This window comes from Lates calcarifer, linkage group LG19 (genome assembly GCF_001640805.2).
Source record: "Lates calcarifer isolate ASB-BC8 linkage group LG19, TLL_Latcal_v3, whole genome shotgun sequence".
Classification (NCBI taxonomy): domain Eukaryota; kingdom Metazoa; phylum Chordata; class Actinopteri; family Centropomidae; genus Lates; species Lates calcarifer.
In genome coordinates, this window is record NC_066851.1 from 22,040,892 (window position 1) to 22,057,921 (window position 17,030).

Genomic DNA, 17,030 nt, shown 5'->3' on the forward strand with positions numbered 1-17,030 from the left:
AAACAGTGGCTCTGCTGCCCCCAGCGGCCACACCGCGGTACTGCAGCACTGCGACTTGAATTCATCTCACTTATCAGTGAAATTTGGATTAAATATGTCGAATAAAACTGCACCATTACGAGGAAGAAAGCCCAACACACCATAAACACCAAGGAGACTTACATTAGAAAAGGAAAAACTATGATTACAGCTAATAATTATTTCCAGATAATCATAATCAGCCTTAGTGGCAACGTGTTTATGAGGGAGTAGTGGTAAAAACATGTTTTAGTACAGCTTAAATTTACATTTGACAGTAATTATTAATATCAACATGTATTGCACAATTTGCACATGAAACTGTAGTGTTCACTCAGCACATACAGGAAATACAACTGCAAGGAAACTCATGAACATGAGTGACTTTATTTCATTCATATATTTAACTAATTTAAAATGAATTTAATGTAGTTGTACTTAAAGTAATTTTGTTGTAAGACAGAGAAATCCAACCTTATATTTACCAAGAATAAAGAACAGAGAGAGAAACAGATTTAAATTTTCATTTTTAATATTTAATATTTAATTACAAATGTTAAGTAATGATTAATGTAGTTTATTTTCTGTCTGTTGCCCATTGATTTGTGAGAATTAGAAAAACTTCCTAAGCTTAATTTCCTCAGGTCTCACTTCCTTGAATGTTTATATATTCTGGGATTGATGGTTCAAGTAGGAATTCAATCTTCAACCCAGGCAGTGTTGAGTCAAATTATAATAAATTAAACAGGACAAACAGTGAAAACAGAGACATCAGCATCATGGAGATGTGTTTCAGTGTCGGTGCAGATGATAAAACTGGTGGTTTGGTGTAGATGTAAGGATGCTCCTGCAGGAAAGGTATGAAAAATGTGCTCAAAAAGACTTTTTTCATGAACAGACGTCGTGTGAAAAACACTTGAATCTGTCAGTTGTGTCTTACCTTCGGTGGACAGATGAGTTTTACTGGTTCTGAAAGTGAATTTATCCTCTCTTTCTCTCCTTCAGGCTGGAACTAAGGAAATATTTTAATTCATTTAGAGGGTCATTATCATAACACTTTACATTGAGAGACACTTTTCTGTAATTCAGTAATATCATACCTTTGTCTTCTATCAGACACCTTTTCCTAATTACAACTCTCTTTAACATTTACGACTTAAAACGACTTAAAAACCCAAATCTTCACCATGTTGTTCCACAGTCCCTTCGCCAGCTCCTCGTGTCCCTTCACAGTGAAGTGGAAACAATCTGCAGTGAAGAAGCTCAAGTCCAGTGTCCCATCCTGAAGTTCAGACACAAGATGTTACGACAAGAAAATATTAGCAAACAAAAACAATAAAACTTTAAAATAAGATTGTGTGTGAGAGTGTGACTTACAGGAAGTCTTGGTGGTCCTGCCTCCTCTAAATAAGGCTGCAGAACAACAGCAAAGTCCTTTTTGAAGAACTGATCGCTGTGAAGAAGCTTCTCTAATCTTCTCTGTGAATTAGAGAAGTTCAATAAATGTGTCACTGCGTCAAATACTGTGTTATACTGTATCCTATGGGCTGACAACAACAGTGGATATCAGTCAGGTTTCTGGTTCTTGTGGTGTCTGCTACATCATTTTTATCCCAAAAATACAAACAATTAGTCGTTTTTTAATCAAAAATACAAACAATTAGTCGTTTTTTAAATAGAAAAAGCAAAGAATTAGTCATTTTTGAATCAAAAATGCAAATGAAATGCTGTTTTCAGTCTCTCAAATGTGAAGATTTTCTGCTTTTCTGTTTTATGTCACAGTAAACTGAATATCTCTGGGTTTTGGACTGTGTGGTTAGACAAAACAAGACCTATGAAGAGTCACTTTGGACCTCTATTCTACTCTGTTTGTGTGGACACAACATTTTAACACATAAATGCTATTTTCAGAATCAGGCCTGTCAGTGTGGACACTCCAATCTTCTTTAAGAAAATGTGAAGTTATTGTGTAAATTACAGACCAAAAACACATCAGTATTTAATAAAGTATCATTTAAGCCTGATTATAGCGACTCAAACACACACCTGGAATTCAAGGTTAATCTCCACCAGCTCGTTCAGTTCAGGGGAGTTTTCTTCAGGTTGAACCAGACAAGAGCAGAAACGTCTGTGAGCAGATTATCAGATTATCACACTGTTGGATTATCATTTCATCTCTCAGTCGATCTGGACACTGAAGAAAGGCGGGTGAAATATGGATCCACTGGTTTAATCTGATCACCTCTTCGTCTAATCAGATTTTATATGAATTATTTATTAATAAAACGCAGTAATCAACCCATAAAAAAACAATCTAAAGAAGCTGAGACACCTTATCTTCAAAGCTAGATCCTGAACTTTAAGATTTAACAGGATAAACTAAAACTAAAGAGGCAAATGTTTCAGGTAACTTTTGAAGCTGACAGCCCAGAGTCGGTTTCTGAACTTCTCTGAGCGGCTTCATGGGAAGAATCTGCACCACGTTCACGAATGGTCCTGGGGATCTGAAACCAGAAGACAACGTTCATGAACTCAGAGTTCGTCTTTAAATGTCTGATTATCCACCACCGCACTTCACAGTTTCAGCACGACAAAGACACAGTAAACACAAGACTACACAATACAGCCACTACTTAGGCAACACACTCCACAGTCAATAAACCTGAAGTGTGTTTTATCTGAGAAACTGGCTGAATGAATAGTTTCATGGTTGTGTAAGAAGAGAGGAGTGAAAACCTCCATTTATTTTTATATTTTTAGCCACTTTAGCGCCAAGGCTGTTGGTCCAGACTGAAATACCTTAACAAATACTGGACGTACTGTCGTGACATTTACTACAGACACAAATGATCCTCAAAGGATGAATCCTGACAGCGTCTTTGACCTCCTCACTTTTCAATCTGGTGTCACCAATAGATCACAGTTTAACATGTTATTATGCCATGCTTATATCAGTCATTCATTAGGAGAAGCAGTGTGATTTCTCCCAGCATCCTCCAACAGTCCACAGTCGGTCATGAGGCAGGAACGAACAGAACGAATAAGGTAAAAGTTCTAAAACTCTCACCGCGTTCATCATCATGTGCAGAGCTTCAGTCATGTAGTGGATGAAGTTGTCGGGGGAAAACAAAGTCTGGAGAGTTTGAACAGAAGAGAATCAGATGCAGCAAGTTTCTCATCAGTTTGAGAAACTAACTCTTTCATTATTCTGAGAAAGTTTTAAATTTTTGAGAAGATTTTCAGTATTTTGACACATTTCTTATTATTTTGAGATACTAAGTCACTGGTGAAGTGTCTTCTATAAAAACATTTTCCATGGATAGTTTAATACATCCATATTCTCCTGCACTGAATATTTAGAGTATAGCTGTAATAGTATTTTTGTATAATCATATCATTTCCATCTTTACAGAATAAATTGTGGTGAGAAACATTTTAAAGTTCAAGTTAACTCTACACGAGCTGGAATGTAGAGTATCTCTTCACCCACCACCTGGCAAAACTGATGGGTGTGGTTGGGTTTACACCTGTAACCACACCCTGGGAAAGAGAAGACTTAAAAACACTGGATGTCGACTAAAAACAACACGATTTTCACGGTGCTGGTCAAGTATCAAGATTCAAGTATCTCATGTTGAGATGGATTGGAGTACAAGAAACGCAGATCAAAACGACAAATGAATAAACAGAATAGACCAAACCCTCCTGACCTTGTCTTTACAGTAATCACAGATGTCGTTCATGCCGATCAGCATCGTCACCACCTTCCAGTCCTCCTCAAAGTTCAGATCCTGGAGAAGAAACTTTGGCTCATTTTGGTAGAAACGAAGAAAATTAAAGATTATTTATTTAAAAAGGTTGAACTCTGAGACCTACTGGATAAGACCTGAAGGTATTTATCATGTGAATGATCTGATCTGAGATGTTCCTGTGGGAGAAAACACACCGAGTTGAGTCACTCGTCACATTAAGATCCTGTTAACTGCAGCTAAACCAAGAGAAAAATCCAGTCTTACAGCGTGTTGTGGCCGGTGACGGCGAAGTTGAAGCCGGTCTCGTTGACGGTTGTGGGCTTTCCGTGGAACGTCATCACCGGGGATGGACCGAGCAGTTTGGGATTGAAGAGTTTAAAGATATCTGGAGACAGAGGCGAGTCAGGAGAGTCAGATTTCAGACGCTCTTATGTCCTCATGAAGCAGAAAGGAGCCTGGGATTTTGCCAAGTAATGATGAACTTACTCGCCAGTGTAATGACATTTTGAAAAGTCCCGTAACCTCCGATGCTGCAGAGGTGGAAAGAAAAAGGACACAGCTTTTAATAAACAGACCATAAAAACATACAGTCACAATCATAATCTCATTATATAAAAATTCTAACATTAACGACAGCATTTATAATGTGACTGGTCAGATAAGATAAAGTTAAACAGGGTTAATGAACTTGGACAGAGCGCGGTGCTGTGCTGATTTACCTCCACGACACCTGACGAAATTCAAAAGGTATTGAGAGAATTGTAGAGCCATTGGCACCGATAGCTGTCTGTATTAAAAACACACAGAGAAAATAATCTTAATCCAGAGAAACACTGTTTCTATACTAAAATATTTTATTATATCAGGATCAAAACATGTCAGTACAAACTGGGTTTGTTCCCAGTACACGTCTGGTTTTTATCACTTCACTCACGGTTAGAGAATCTCCCAGTGCAGCGATGACTTTGACGTCTGCAGCTTTGACATGTTCAACTAAAACAGAAGAAAAACCAGGAGGAGTCAATTATGTTATAAAATAAATAATCAAAATGAAGCAGAGCACCAGAACTGTGTGGATTATTCTCCTGATAAAAAATCCTTCAATGCAGTATTAAAATTTTTCTACACACACACCATTTAATTGCAGGTGTCTTTCTCTCACTTTAAGGCTCTTTAGGCCCCAAACCTTCCAGATACTACCACAGATGTGGGTCAGGGGTTAGGGGTGGTGCTCACCTGAGGTGGGGACGGTCGGAGACGGACTCATATCAGGGCAGTGAAACAGAGGATGCAGTCGACGCTGAAGAAAATCTGCTCCAGAAACATCCTGCAGGGAAACCACACGGACACGTTTCACACCGTTAATGTGGTGTTAGGAGCGTCTGTGCTCTGAACCGAGCTGAAACTTGCTCCAGGGTAAACTTTCTCAGGTGCTACACGGACTCTGATGGTGTGTGTTGACGTGTTTATTAAAGGCCGATCATTTTGATTCAGTGTTTAAATGTGACACTTGGATCTCTCTCTGCTCTGGCTGCTGATGTTCTGGTGTGTTAATCCTGATGTGTTGGTGATGGACAGGTGTCTGTTTTCATTTGGTTGTTTTTAGGGATTAAATCAATGTTTGTCATGATTTTATAATCACATTTCTGATTGTTTATCGATCTAATGTCTGTAGCTCTCTGTTAATCTTGGTCAGGACAGCTTCTGAAAAAGTTTTTTTTTAATCTCACTGGGGCTTTTCCAGGTTGAATAAAGGTAAAAAGCAGGATGCACTTGGATTTACTGATGAAAAGAACATGTATGTTCACAGTCCTGGTAACTTATCATCAAAAAGTTGAACAAAAACATCTATTTGACCTCATTAATTTGTAAATTCATTAAGCTAAACACACCAAAATCTAATCAGATCATCTCCTACATGTTAAGTGAAGTGTGAGGTTTCTACTGTTCATCATTCTGGAGTTAAATGTGTTCACAAGAAAAATCAATGTTCTCCTAATTAGACAAATCAGCTCATTAATCAGCAACATGTTTGTCTCTGCATGCTTCGTATCAGGTATCAGTTTGAACTCATTAGCTTCGAGTGTTACAGCGATTTCTGAGAAGTTAGTGTTCCCTTATTAATATGCTAATTTCTAATCTAATCAGATCATCTTGAGGACACATGGAGCACCTGTGGGGTGAGAATGAAGTTTCTGTTCTGGAATTATCACGATCAGTAAGAAGAGTAAAACCTGCAGAGGCCGATCCATGTCTGTTCTCTCTTCTGTGACGTTCTGGATGGAAAAGGTAACACCAGGTGTAACAGCTGCCTCATGAGGTCACTCAGCATCCAACACACCTGGTTCATGATTAATAACACACAGAGTCTGCTGGTCTAAAGTCAGAGTGCTGGACTGAATCTCAGCCCAAATGGAGCTAAATACAGCAGCTGTGTATTATCCAGAGCCAGTCCACATTTGGCCTTTCAGGTGCAGAACGAGGTGCCAACACTCGGACTGCAGGCAGTTCATCTACTGTGACTGGCTCGCTCATGCTGCAGCCATCACATGAAAAAATAAACATTGCAAATTGTTTTACTGCCTTTGTTCCCACTAAGTCATGAGGGAAGATCTCCTGAAACGAGCTGCTTCTAAGTACGCTAACTACCTGAAAATCCACAGGTAAACTCTGACTTTACGGGTATTTAATATAAATCAACAGCAGCTCTGTAACCTCTGCTCTCTCTGTACATAAGACAGGTGCTAAGAATTCAAATGCAAACCACAAAGAAACGGCTGCTTTCGCTCTGAAATCTCATCAGGTCTTTAGACGGAGACGATACCTGGCTGGAAGAGACGTCTTCTTCCCTTAATGTGAGGCCTGCAACAAGACAGAAAACAGCAAATTATAAAAGAGGCACAGTGAATAAACACAGACAGAGCAGGAAAATACAAGTATTTTAGCACCTACCGTTTGCATGATATGTGGCAAATATACAGACTGCAAACAGCACAGAGACGAGCATGTTTCCGTCTGTCTTTCGACAATAAAAAGAGATAATATTATACATACGTTTGAGGTTATATTAGTGTTGTATAACCTTTGTATTGAACACTGATGAGCCTTATCTTTGACCTTTGTAGCCAGTAATAAAGCAAGAGCATCCTGGGCACAGTAATAAAGCAGATAGTCGACTGGTAATTAGTCGATTGGTAAAAGTCCAACTGAGAGAAATATAAATAATATGGGAAGCACCAGTCATCCAGATAAACCACACTTCAACTCAGCTGAATACAAACTGTCTGGGATTCTGTTGTAAAGTTTTATGTGAACTTCTCTTCATATTTGTTCATTATATGTGGTTTTATTCAGCCCTTAAATATCTTTAATATATATTTTTGTTAATTATTATAAGTGCCAGGGTCGTGACGTCATTACTGGGGTCACGCGGCGTTGACCTCAGGTGTGTCTCAGTGTGTGTGTGTGTGAGTGTGTTTTTTTCTCCGTTGGTTTCTCAGGTGTCTTCCTGCTGAAGGTAAACAAATGGACTCAGCGGCGGTTTGCGGTAAAAACATGAAAAATGTGATCGAGCCGCGCGGATTAAAAGGAGTAAAATGCCCGGACAGAAGAGAAGATATAATGTACGGTTCCCTCCCGTGAGTATTAACTTTATTCTGTTGGATTGAAGCTGGTAAAAAGGCCGCATGATGGAGCTACACGCAGCTAACGGCTAACTCCGCTCTGAGAGCGTGGAGTGGAGGAGCAGCTGCTGCTTTCACGGGCTGTGGGAAATCTTGGTCTTCATTGTTTTGACAAAGTCGTAAACAAATAACCACTATTCGGACATTCAGCGAGGTTAAACCTCAGTAACATTAGAGTGAAAACATCGGTCTCCACCGGATTTGTTGCGCATTACAGGATAATGATGATACTCAGGTGATATTTTTACCTCACGATCCGATGTTGAAGCGCAGCGCTTTGAAAAACCGTCAGCACACAGGAAAAATGTCAAGTTCGGGACTGTCTCTAAAGTGTCCCATATTTTTCGGAATCCATCCATAGCATGCACAGTCACCGCAAGTGACAAATGTTACAGCTTGACTAGAGCCAGGGATCTAGGGAACAGGAGTTTACGAGGAGCGCCTGAACGCAGCATCTTAACGTGTAATTTCTGTGGTGAAATGTTTGTTTTTTGCTCCCAGAGTCGCATCAAAAAGATCATGCAGAAGGACACAGAGGTGGGGAGGATTGCGATGGCGGTTCCTGTGATCATCTGTATCCTTTAAAACCTGCAGATGTGTAGGAGCTGGTGCAGACGTAGCAAAGTAGCGCAGCTCTGATCAGCACTGAGACCAGGTTTAGAGCTTTTAAATCAACTTTAAACCATCTGTTTCACTGCAGCCCTCTACCCTGTCTTCCTCCAAGTCTTCCTAAGGACTTCAAGGCATGCTGGGAGTTGTAGTTCCTCCACTACCTCCTTCATCAAATACTAACCTATCCTGAGAGTTGGTACTGAATGCATCATTTTAAACTTTATCTTACTTGAGCAAAGTTTTAAAGGAATTTCTTTTAAATAAAAGTATTCAAAGTATGTATTCATGTGTACTGTATATTATGATTAGGATGTGAAAGCTTTTGAAACCGCATTGAGATCTTTATGAGGCACTAAAACTCTCCTCTGAAACCCAAACTGACTGTGCAGCAGTTTAAGACCAGCGCTGACCGATGACTCTGAGTGTGTGTGAAAAGGTGGTGAAACCAAAGTGTGAAGTTAAGTGTGTGTGAAGCTGTGAAGTCCTGAACCGCAGAGATCAGCTCGGGCGTTGGAGATGTTCCTCAAGTCTCTGTTGACCAAAACGTGTCTGATAACTCAGTCGAGGTTCAGCACTGTCATGTCTGTAGCTCACATGTAAGTAAGAGTGCTGCTCCACCTTCACCACTGCCAGTTATTTCCCCCCCTGCTGTGATGCGTTCACTGTACCAAAAAAAATTGGGATGCAGCATTTCAGTGAGGAGTGGAAAATTAAGTTGCGGTGCATTTCTTTAGGAAGCAGTGCATTGAGTCAGAGAAGCTCTTCCACTTCTTGAAAGACCTGGCGGAGCGAGCGACATCTACGGCAGCCCAGAAGGACAACAGAGGCATGAGTATGTGGCCGTTATACAGGTAGAGACTCAACCTCTCATCATCAGCTATTATTATTACAGTGTGAAATGAGTGTCTCACGTCCTCAGCTCAGTATTCTTTTACAAACACACCTGGTTATAGTTTGTGTTCAGGGCTGAAGATAAATGATATTTACATTATCAATTAATGTGGAGCTTATTTTCTCGTTTACAAAGTGTCACAACTTTACAAAGACAAAAATGATGTTTTCAAATGTCTAAAATCCACAAATATTCCATTCCTGAAACCTGTGACTGCAGCTGTGACCAGTGACTACAAGAGTTAACTGATTATCAAAATAGCTGCTAATTAATGTTCTGTTAATCGACTAACTGTTGCAGCTCTACTTGTGTCATGACTTTTAGGCGACAGGCTTGAATCAGATATATCTTTTCTGTTTTAGCACTTTCAGGAGCATTAAAGAAAGGCTGCTACTAAACACATCATTAGCCGTGGGTACTGAGTAATCTGTTTTCTTTTACATGTTGTTCTCCCCAGGACCAAACGTCACGAAATTTCTGTCAAAAAAACCACTGATGTGGGTGAAGTGGCGCCGCGAAGGAGCCTCGACTCACTCGACAACGTCTCGAGCTCCAGTGTACGTTTCCTCCGACTGAAACACAAAATATGACCCAGACTACACTGATGTTTGTACGACGTCAGAAGCCAAAAACTGGTTCTGTCTTTAACAATGTTTTGTGTCCTCATCTCAAAAGTAACTAGTAAATAAAGCTGTGAAACAAGTGTAGTGGAGTAGAAAGTACAATATTTCTTTCCTAGGTGAGTGGAAGTATGAAGAAGTATAAAATGGAAATACTCAAGTGAAGTAGAAGTACCTCAAAATTATACTTAAGTACAGTGCTGGTCTGCAGTATCACTAAGGTACACTAGCGACCCCATGTGGCTGAAATGTTCATTACACTCCAGAAAACAAACGCAGTGATTTAAGAAATGCAGAGACAACTTCACTGTTTTTACATTCTTACCTCAAGAAAATGTGAAGTTGGTCCTGAGGCACCAGAGAAAAGTTGTGTGTTTATGTGAATTAAAGATGTTTATCCTTCGTCCCAGCTGAGGAAAGAACAGACAACAGGCCATAAATGTTAAAAAAAGGAACGAACATCCTGAATACATTTTTTCAAAGAGTTTGTTAACCTCTTAAGTTTTTTGGAGCAGGGTAACATTCTTGCTTTTATGATTAAAGTGACTCACTTCCTTTCCCTCTTCCAGGAGTCGGAGCTCTACATCTGTTTATGACTGTGAGAGAACGACCAGAGGAACCTGCTGTGAACTCACAGTCATTTCATCCCTGTTGTTTCTGCTTAAAGGTTTATTTTTATTTAAGCTTCACTGGTTCTGATCTCGATCTGATATCCTCTGTTACAGGACTATCACAAGTTGTTTTGGGTGGAAAAAACATTTACGTTATGTTCTGTGTTAGATATTTGTCTGCTAAAATCTAGTTTTTGGATTTTTTTTCCTTTGAAAAAAGACATGGCTTTTTGTTATTAGGCCTTTAAACTTTTGTTCATAGCAGATGTTTGTAAGTTTGCACTGAAGAAAATAATTTAAATTGTGTAATATAAAGTTCAGAGCTTTTTTGTTGATCAGGAAATTTTTGTTTAACTTTGTGTAACACATTTGACAACTTTTGTTTTGTAGCTGAAGTGATGCTTTGGTCGTTAAATCGTGGGATATTAAGTGGTTTTTGCACATATTTAATTTAGAAATTAGTTTTTCAGATCATTTTAGACACTTAGCATCTTTTTTTTTTTACATTCTTGTGATATTAATGCAGTAGTATTCCTCTGAAACACTTCAGTCGATATCTGAGTCAAAAGTTTCTCAACTTTGCTTGTTAAATTTTGTTTTCCAGTGAGAATGTGACCTGCAGCGATCTTTAAAACCTTTAACCTTTAAATCTTTAAGTGCTTACTCTGCAGAGTAGTGACCTTTTGCGGTTTCTATTTTTAAAGCACTGGTAAATTAATGTTTTAAAGGCAGAAAACATTTGCATATATGAAATGTGAAAATAAATAATAAATAAATGAGCTCATTTCAGCTTTTCTGATTTCCATATTTAATGAGAAGCTGTGAGAAAGATGTGCTCACATAAATAAAAACAAATCGAGAGCGAACATACAGGGATTGGTTTATTCCAAGAAACTAATCTTTTTACATCGTGAAGAGATGAAATGAGGAATAAATAGATGCATTTTGTTCTAAAAGCTTTTTTTCTCTAACTGGAAATTTACATTTTTAGAAGCCAAATATAGCAAAACACCTCTGTTGTTGCTACGCTAGCTACCTGCGTAAGGAATTTGGAAACTGTTCTCATGTTCTATACGCTGACAAAACATTTGCGGTAACGTTCCTGCTGAAGGGTCCGAGCTGATCCGATTCACCCAGACGGACGCTGGGCTCGTAATGTGCATGAAATCGACGGGAAAAAAAAACAAACAACGGAAAAGTACAGTACTGCTTGGCTAATAAGTGACAGACTTCACGAGTAAAGGTTCAAATCCAGTGGTCATTCCTCCGTCTGACAGCTTCAACTGGAACATGCATCTTGGCTGAAAAGCATCTTCACTACAGTTACACTTGAAGAGTAAAATAAGTAAAAAATAAACATTCATTTTCAAAGCAACATAATATTTTTTTCAAATAAAAGAAAACCAACATTTATTATTTTAACTCTTGCAATAATAATTACATATTTATAGAAATAGAGGCCAATTTGCATTAGTGGTTCGATAGATCCTCCTTTGCTTTATTCAATCTGTTTTTCCATCCAGAGTCTCAAAGGCACAGTCCATGTATGCTCCTTTGAACAACTGACCCGAATACTGAAGGGGGAAAAAAATGTCAATTTAAATATGTTCTGAAATTAAAACATTTACACAAACACACACAGGCGACAGATTGGCCTCACCGATTTCATCATCTCTTTCATTAACTCGAGCTACGAGTTTACATTGGGATGTCTTGTGCCAGAGAGATCGAAGGACAAGAAGTTTAAAAATCCAAAAAAAGAAAAACAAAACAAAAACAAAAAACTCTACTACAGTAACACCGTCTTCAGAAGAGTCGCGCTCCGTAGCCAAAAGTCTGTTTAATAGCTTCAAAGTAGTATCTCTTCCAGCCCTCTTTCGTCCGCTCCTCCTCGTTGTCCGGGACGCCTCGACACTCCACCTTCAGCTCCGTCTCGCTGCTCCGGTCCAAGAAGGTCATCGAGATTGTCGCATAATGCTCTGTAGAGCAGGAAACAACCACGATATCATCACTGTCCGAAGATGTTCAGGCTCAGGTTGTTAAAAGTGACAACATTATGGATAGAGCTCTGTATGTAAGAGTAACCAGAAACGTCGCTGTATGTCACTACCAGACTCCATTGACAAAAGCAGTCATTTTACAGAGCAGAACACAGGAGCTGCTGGGATACAGCTGCCTTGATCTGTTAATTAGTTTGTGTTATTGAGTGACTTTCAGTGGTACCACACAAAAAAGTACCACACAATGACACAAACAAGCAACCTGATCATGGCAGCAGTAGATTAGCCACTTTTGGGTTATGCTCCATAAAATTACTGTTTTTGTCAATGGAGTCTGGTGGCTTTGAACAGAGTGATGTAACAGGATGCTTCTGCATTTCATTTCAGTTTAAAGCGATCAATTCAACATTTAATCATTTTAAACAAGAGAAAACACTGATTAATAAGAGTCTGCAGTCAAGGAACTTAAATCAGTTTCTTATTTTATTTTCTGTCCAGTCTGATGGGACAGAGGAAAGATCATCAAGTGTATAAACTAATGAGAAATGTGTTTTTAAAATGACCTAAACTGATGTCTTTAAATTGTATATTCAGTCTGATATAACTGTAAAAATATTCAAATTATAATAATATATGAAAAGGGAGTAAAGCAAGAAAATAACAAAATATATTGTATATTTTCTGGTTAAATTACTTGAGTAAAGGAATCAGATCTGTCATTTAAAGTTAAAAAGAAAAAAGTCAACATACCACAGGGCCAGTTGTTATACCTCCACTTCATAACTATTTTCTCATCAGGTATCTGGGGGCAAAAAGATGATTATTTCATATCAACTCAAAGCAGAATAAAGAATGAGGTTTTTAAAGGTTTTAAAGTCTCACCAGCTCTGTGAATTCACCAAAAACATTTCCGTCTAACAGGCGGAACTTTCCGCCCCGCTCTCCGTCCACTGTGGCTGGAGCATGTGTGAACGCCTGAACCATCTGAACAGTGACGAGACAAACGCTTCAATCAGAACGGCTGAAATCAACTGAACCGGAGCAGGATCAGATACTGAGGATTAAGGGGTGACGCTCACCTCCTGGTTGAGGAAGACCCTGTAGAGCTCAGCTGGCGAGGTGAGGAACATTTCTTTCATGCTGAATTTACAGGTGGGGATCTTGACGCCGGTGTTGATCGGAGCAGCTGTGCTGCTCGAGGAGGAAATCTGTTCAACAGCAGAACGAGAACAAAAGTGTGGTGAGGGAAGATCTGCTGCACTGCTGCAGGAAAAACTCCCACAATGTTTGTGTTGCAGTGAATTATTCAGAGTTTTGTCTGATGGCTGAAAATGTTTTGTGTCAGCACAAACCTGAGTTTTATCCGTCTTGGCTTTGGACTGTGATGTGGGCTGCGGCTTGGCCACACCGTTGGCTGTAGGCAGGATCATCCCCTGTGTGAACTCTGCAATAAAATAAAAAACAGAATAATTATTCCTGAACTTCACTTCTACTGCATCCAGTACAGTGTACAGGGGTCAAATACAGTATATCAGATAGAAATTCAACAAGTTAAACCTACAGTGATGATGGGCATTTTCAAGAGTTTAAATTTAAGATCATGATAAAAGCAATATAAAGTGTCCTCATCTTAATTTTCATTTTACAGCATCGGTTTATGTTAAGACGTAACAGAAACATCTTCAGAATGTCAGCTCCTTCTGTTCAGACATGAAGATTTTTAGCAAATTTATATTGTTGTAGACATTTCGGTCTGTTTTTATCTGGTATTGCCTTAAAACCCTGTGTAACTTCCTGATAAACACGACACAGGCTTATCATGATTCATAAAAACATGTAACTGAGACACTGTTAAAGGCCTAATCAGTGATTCTTCTAATCATATTAATTACACACTTGACAAGGAGATGGTAGCTGACCCTATGTTTGAATTTAGTTTTTGTCTTTAACTACATTTCAAACTGAGTCTGGTTTCACTCGCCTGTTTTTAGGAACCCCACGTAGCTTCCCAGGGCCTCGCGGACTTTCTCAGCTCCTTTCGTTTTCATCAGGTTGGTCAGTGGCGTGTCGGGTTCATCTTTGTTCAATGATACAGAAATCTGAACAGAGATCACAGGACGAGCATCAGCACCCTGTTTGTTTTACTACACATGTGGATTAATGTGGCGAAAACTCACATCGAGATCCTCCATGTCATTTTCGTCAGACAGGTTTGGGACTTCAATTGTTCCTTTATATTTGATTCCTGATTTTGACTTTCCTGCCAAAAACAAAGGGAGTAAGTGTGTCAGCAAAAAATCTAAGTGTCTTCAAACATGTTTTTGATCATGACAAAGATATGATGACAGGTTTTTGATCTCCTGATGCATTTTTATCCATGTTTTGTTCTATTTTAAAACGTGAGACTGTGGAAATATAAAAGATAAATCACAGCAGTAGATAGATAATGAGATTCGTTTTCTATTTATTAAATCAGCAGTGGCACAGGACCTCAGTCCAGTCTTCTTACCGGTCCAAGTGGCTTTCAGGTTCCATTCATAAAAGAAAATAAGTTTCCCTTTGCGGTTGTTAATCGAGGCCTCTCCTTCACACTTGCTGACTTCTGTCACCTCACATTTCCCCTCCTCGTTCTCCACACTCAACCCAAGGAGCAACGATTTTAATTTGTCTGAGGACCAGTTTGTCGCATCTCGTTCAGTCCTGAGAAGCACAGAGACACAGTGATGAGGAAGCAGATCCAGCACAAGTCCTGTTTAATATTTACACAGTGACATGTTGAATAGGTGACATGATCCACACTGCTTCCTGTTGTTATGCTCTGAGCTACAAACCCACTTTTCTAATGATGCAGGTTTCAGTGTAATGCTAAACAGTTCAGAACTGGGGGTTCCCTGGCTGGTATAACCTCCTGACCAGTCGAGGACATTTTACTCTAAATGTTTACAATTAATGCATCTTCCCAGGCCACTCAGAAGGAGCTCACAGTTCGAGAGTAAAGAGCTTTAACAGCAAGCTGCTTGTAAAGGGACTCACGGGTAAAATCTACTCTACAATCTCTTCTCCACATGCATGTATTGTATTTATTATAAAACATATCCACCAAAAATCACAAGTGTATTTTTATTTAATCAGCAGTATCTGATACTAACACTGAAATATGTTTCCTTTTATGCTGCCGGTGGGTTTTGAACATTGTCACTGTGCTATGAAAATCATAAACTGCAAACTTGCCTCAGAGTCTTCAACACAGTTACTCTGATCTTATTTACAGCTGGTAGTTTCTATCAGGCATAACTACACAATAGTGTTTAACATGATGTGGTATGTGAAGAATTACCCATCTCAAACGCTTTATCATGACCCTGAATGGATCCTATACTCATATCTGAAGAGCTAGTGACAGCTGACAGTAAATTCCTACCATACCATGGTCCCAACTGATTCTCTGAAGTTCCTAACAGTGGTACTGGAGATTTTCAGGTCAAACGTTTTGAAGCTGACATTACTGTCATTTGCAAATGATAGTGAAGTCTTCTTATGACCTTTAAAGGCCTAGAGAAAACTGAAATCAGTGCTTTTAAAGACTTTTCAGGACAATGAAACACCACCATTAATTGCATTGTTTGTTATCTATCTACCTCACTGTTACTGTAATTTATATCCAGTGGCTACTGCAACAGATTCATAGCAGTACTCTAGCTACTCTAGTACCTTCTGCCCAGTATAAGACAGCAACAACTATCACAACACATAAATCTGAGCCATAATTTCCAGGGAGCCTCAAACTATGAGATAAGATCAGTCACGTTTTAAAAGGGGCTTCCTCGCGTGATTTATACAGGAGTAACCACAGTTGCTGGAAACTTACTAATCACAGTAACGAACTAATTAGCATGGTGTTACACCAAAACACGTGTGTTTTATCAGACACGGTGGCCATGATGTTGTTAAAGGCTAACAACCTCAACGCACGCATTTGAAGCTACAGTAGCTAGCCACAAGCGAAGCTAACTGGCCAACGATCATAAAGTTAGCTCGGCTAATTACCTCAAATGTGACACTTTGCTTTAATAACACTCAACAAATAACACTCACAGCTGCCTGTGGACGAGCTGACGGCACTGACTGACCTATACAGATGAACTAAATCCAAAAAATAACAGCTGGAGCTTGGTTATGATACGAGCTCAGTGTGTGATGTTAGCATTAGCAGGCTAGCTAGCAGTCAGTGTCCTTTCATCACATCTCACCAGTGCCAGTTGTTGACATTAGTCGCGTCGGCTCTCTCCTCCACAATCCAGCGAGGGTCCCCTTCTCCCCACTTAGCCATTGATCCAACTAAATGACGATAAAGTTATAACGTGTAACGTTTGGAGCGGGGAGCTGATGTGTTTGCCGGTGACTGTCCCGGTGCACGTTGTTTCTAGAAGCCTCTGGCTGCTGCTGGCTCTCTGTAGCGGTGCTCCTGCGTTTATCCGCCGTGCGCAGAATGTGCTGGAAACGGAACTTTGTGGAACTTGTGTGAAAATGCCCTCCCTCCCACCGTCTTCCTGTTCTGAAGAATAGTTCCGCGTTGAGAAGAGGGAAGAAATTAGGGAATATTTTAAACATGTTTTGGGAAGGTGTTGTTATTTAAAATAAAACTAACGATTTTGGGAAAAACCGACGTACATTCATTTATATAACAGAAATGTATTCAATTTAAGACCACTATTCTACAGAAAAGGCTCAGACCGTAATGTGCTTACACTCAGTGGTCAGTGCTTAAAAATAATACAGTTTAATGCAACAGTCCAGCAATAAATGACGGTTTAAGTTTCTACTGAAACTGATTTATATTGG

At 39.4% G+C, this 17,030-nt stretch overlaps 3 protein-coding genes across 10 annotated transcripts in view; 1 reads left to right on the top strand and 2 right to left on the bottom strand.

Moving 5' to 3' along the window:
• Positions 1-386: 386 nt before the first annotated feature.
• Positions 387-17,030, bottom strand: part of LOC108902197 (phospholipase B1, membrane-associated) — a 58,913-nt gene continuing 42,269 nt past the window's right edge. The window contains exons 4-20 of one of the 7 annotated variants that reach the window (XM_051078203.1): positions 9,903-9,987; positions 6,723-6,789; positions 6,595-6,632; positions 5,007-5,097; positions 4,705-4,763; positions 4,490-4,557; positions 4,257-4,300; positions 4,035-4,155; positions 3,895-3,946; positions 3,729-3,809; positions 3,086-3,151; positions 2,430-2,522; positions 2,065-2,146; positions 1,396-1,497; positions 1,205-1,300; positions 959-1,030; positions 387-865 (exon numbers count right to left, since the gene is read on the bottom strand). In XM_051078203.1, coding sequence (XP_050934160.1) covers positions 2,117-2,146; positions 2,430-2,522; positions 3,086-3,151; positions 3,729-3,809; positions 3,895-3,946; positions 4,035-4,155; positions 4,257-4,300; positions 4,490-4,557; positions 4,705-4,763; positions 5,007-5,097; positions 6,595-6,632; positions 6,723-6,777 — 798 coding nt within the window. In that variant the 5' untranslated portion in view covers positions 6,778-6,789; positions 9,903-9,987 and the 3' untranslated portion in view covers positions 387-865; positions 959-1,030; positions 1,205-1,300; positions 1,396-1,497; positions 2,065-2,116. The other 6 variants (XM_051078205.1, XM_018703952.2, XM_018703954.2 and 3 more) reach the window with 6 other exon arrangements.
• LOC108902199 (dr1-associated corepressor) lies at positions 6,822-10,977 on the top strand. 2 transcript variants are annotated; one of them, XM_018703956.2, is made up of 6 exons: positions 6,822-7,408; positions 7,955-8,027; positions 8,568-8,661; positions 8,800-8,897; positions 9,415-9,514; positions 10,147-10,977. In XM_018703956.2, the coding sequence occupies exons 1-6, from the start codon at positions 7,367-7,369 to the stop codon at positions 10,274-10,276; spliced, it is 537 nt and encodes a 178-aa protein (XP_018559472.1). In that variant the 5' UTR covers positions 6,822-7,366; the 3' UTR covers positions 10,277-10,977. The 2 variants fall into 2 exon arrangements, with proteins under 2 accessions (XP_018559472.1, XP_018559473.1); XM_018703957.2 differs by having other exon boundaries at positions 6,829-7,408; positions 8,800-8,916.
• ahsa1b (AHA1, activator of heat shock protein ATPase homolog 1b) lies at positions 11,057-16,690 on the bottom strand. The gene is made up of 9 exons (XM_018703947.2): positions 16,439-16,690; positions 14,698-14,888; positions 14,366-14,448; positions 14,170-14,287; positions 13,541-13,632; positions 13,268-13,396; positions 13,071-13,172; positions 12,939-12,990; positions 11,057-12,167 (listed from the first exon to the last, which is right to left on the bottom strand). Exons 1-9 carry the CDS (start codon positions 16,516-16,518, stop codon positions 11,995-11,997), a joined length of 1,020 nt encoding a protein of 339 aa, XP_018559463.1. The 5' UTR covers positions 16,519-16,690; the 3' UTR covers positions 11,057-11,994.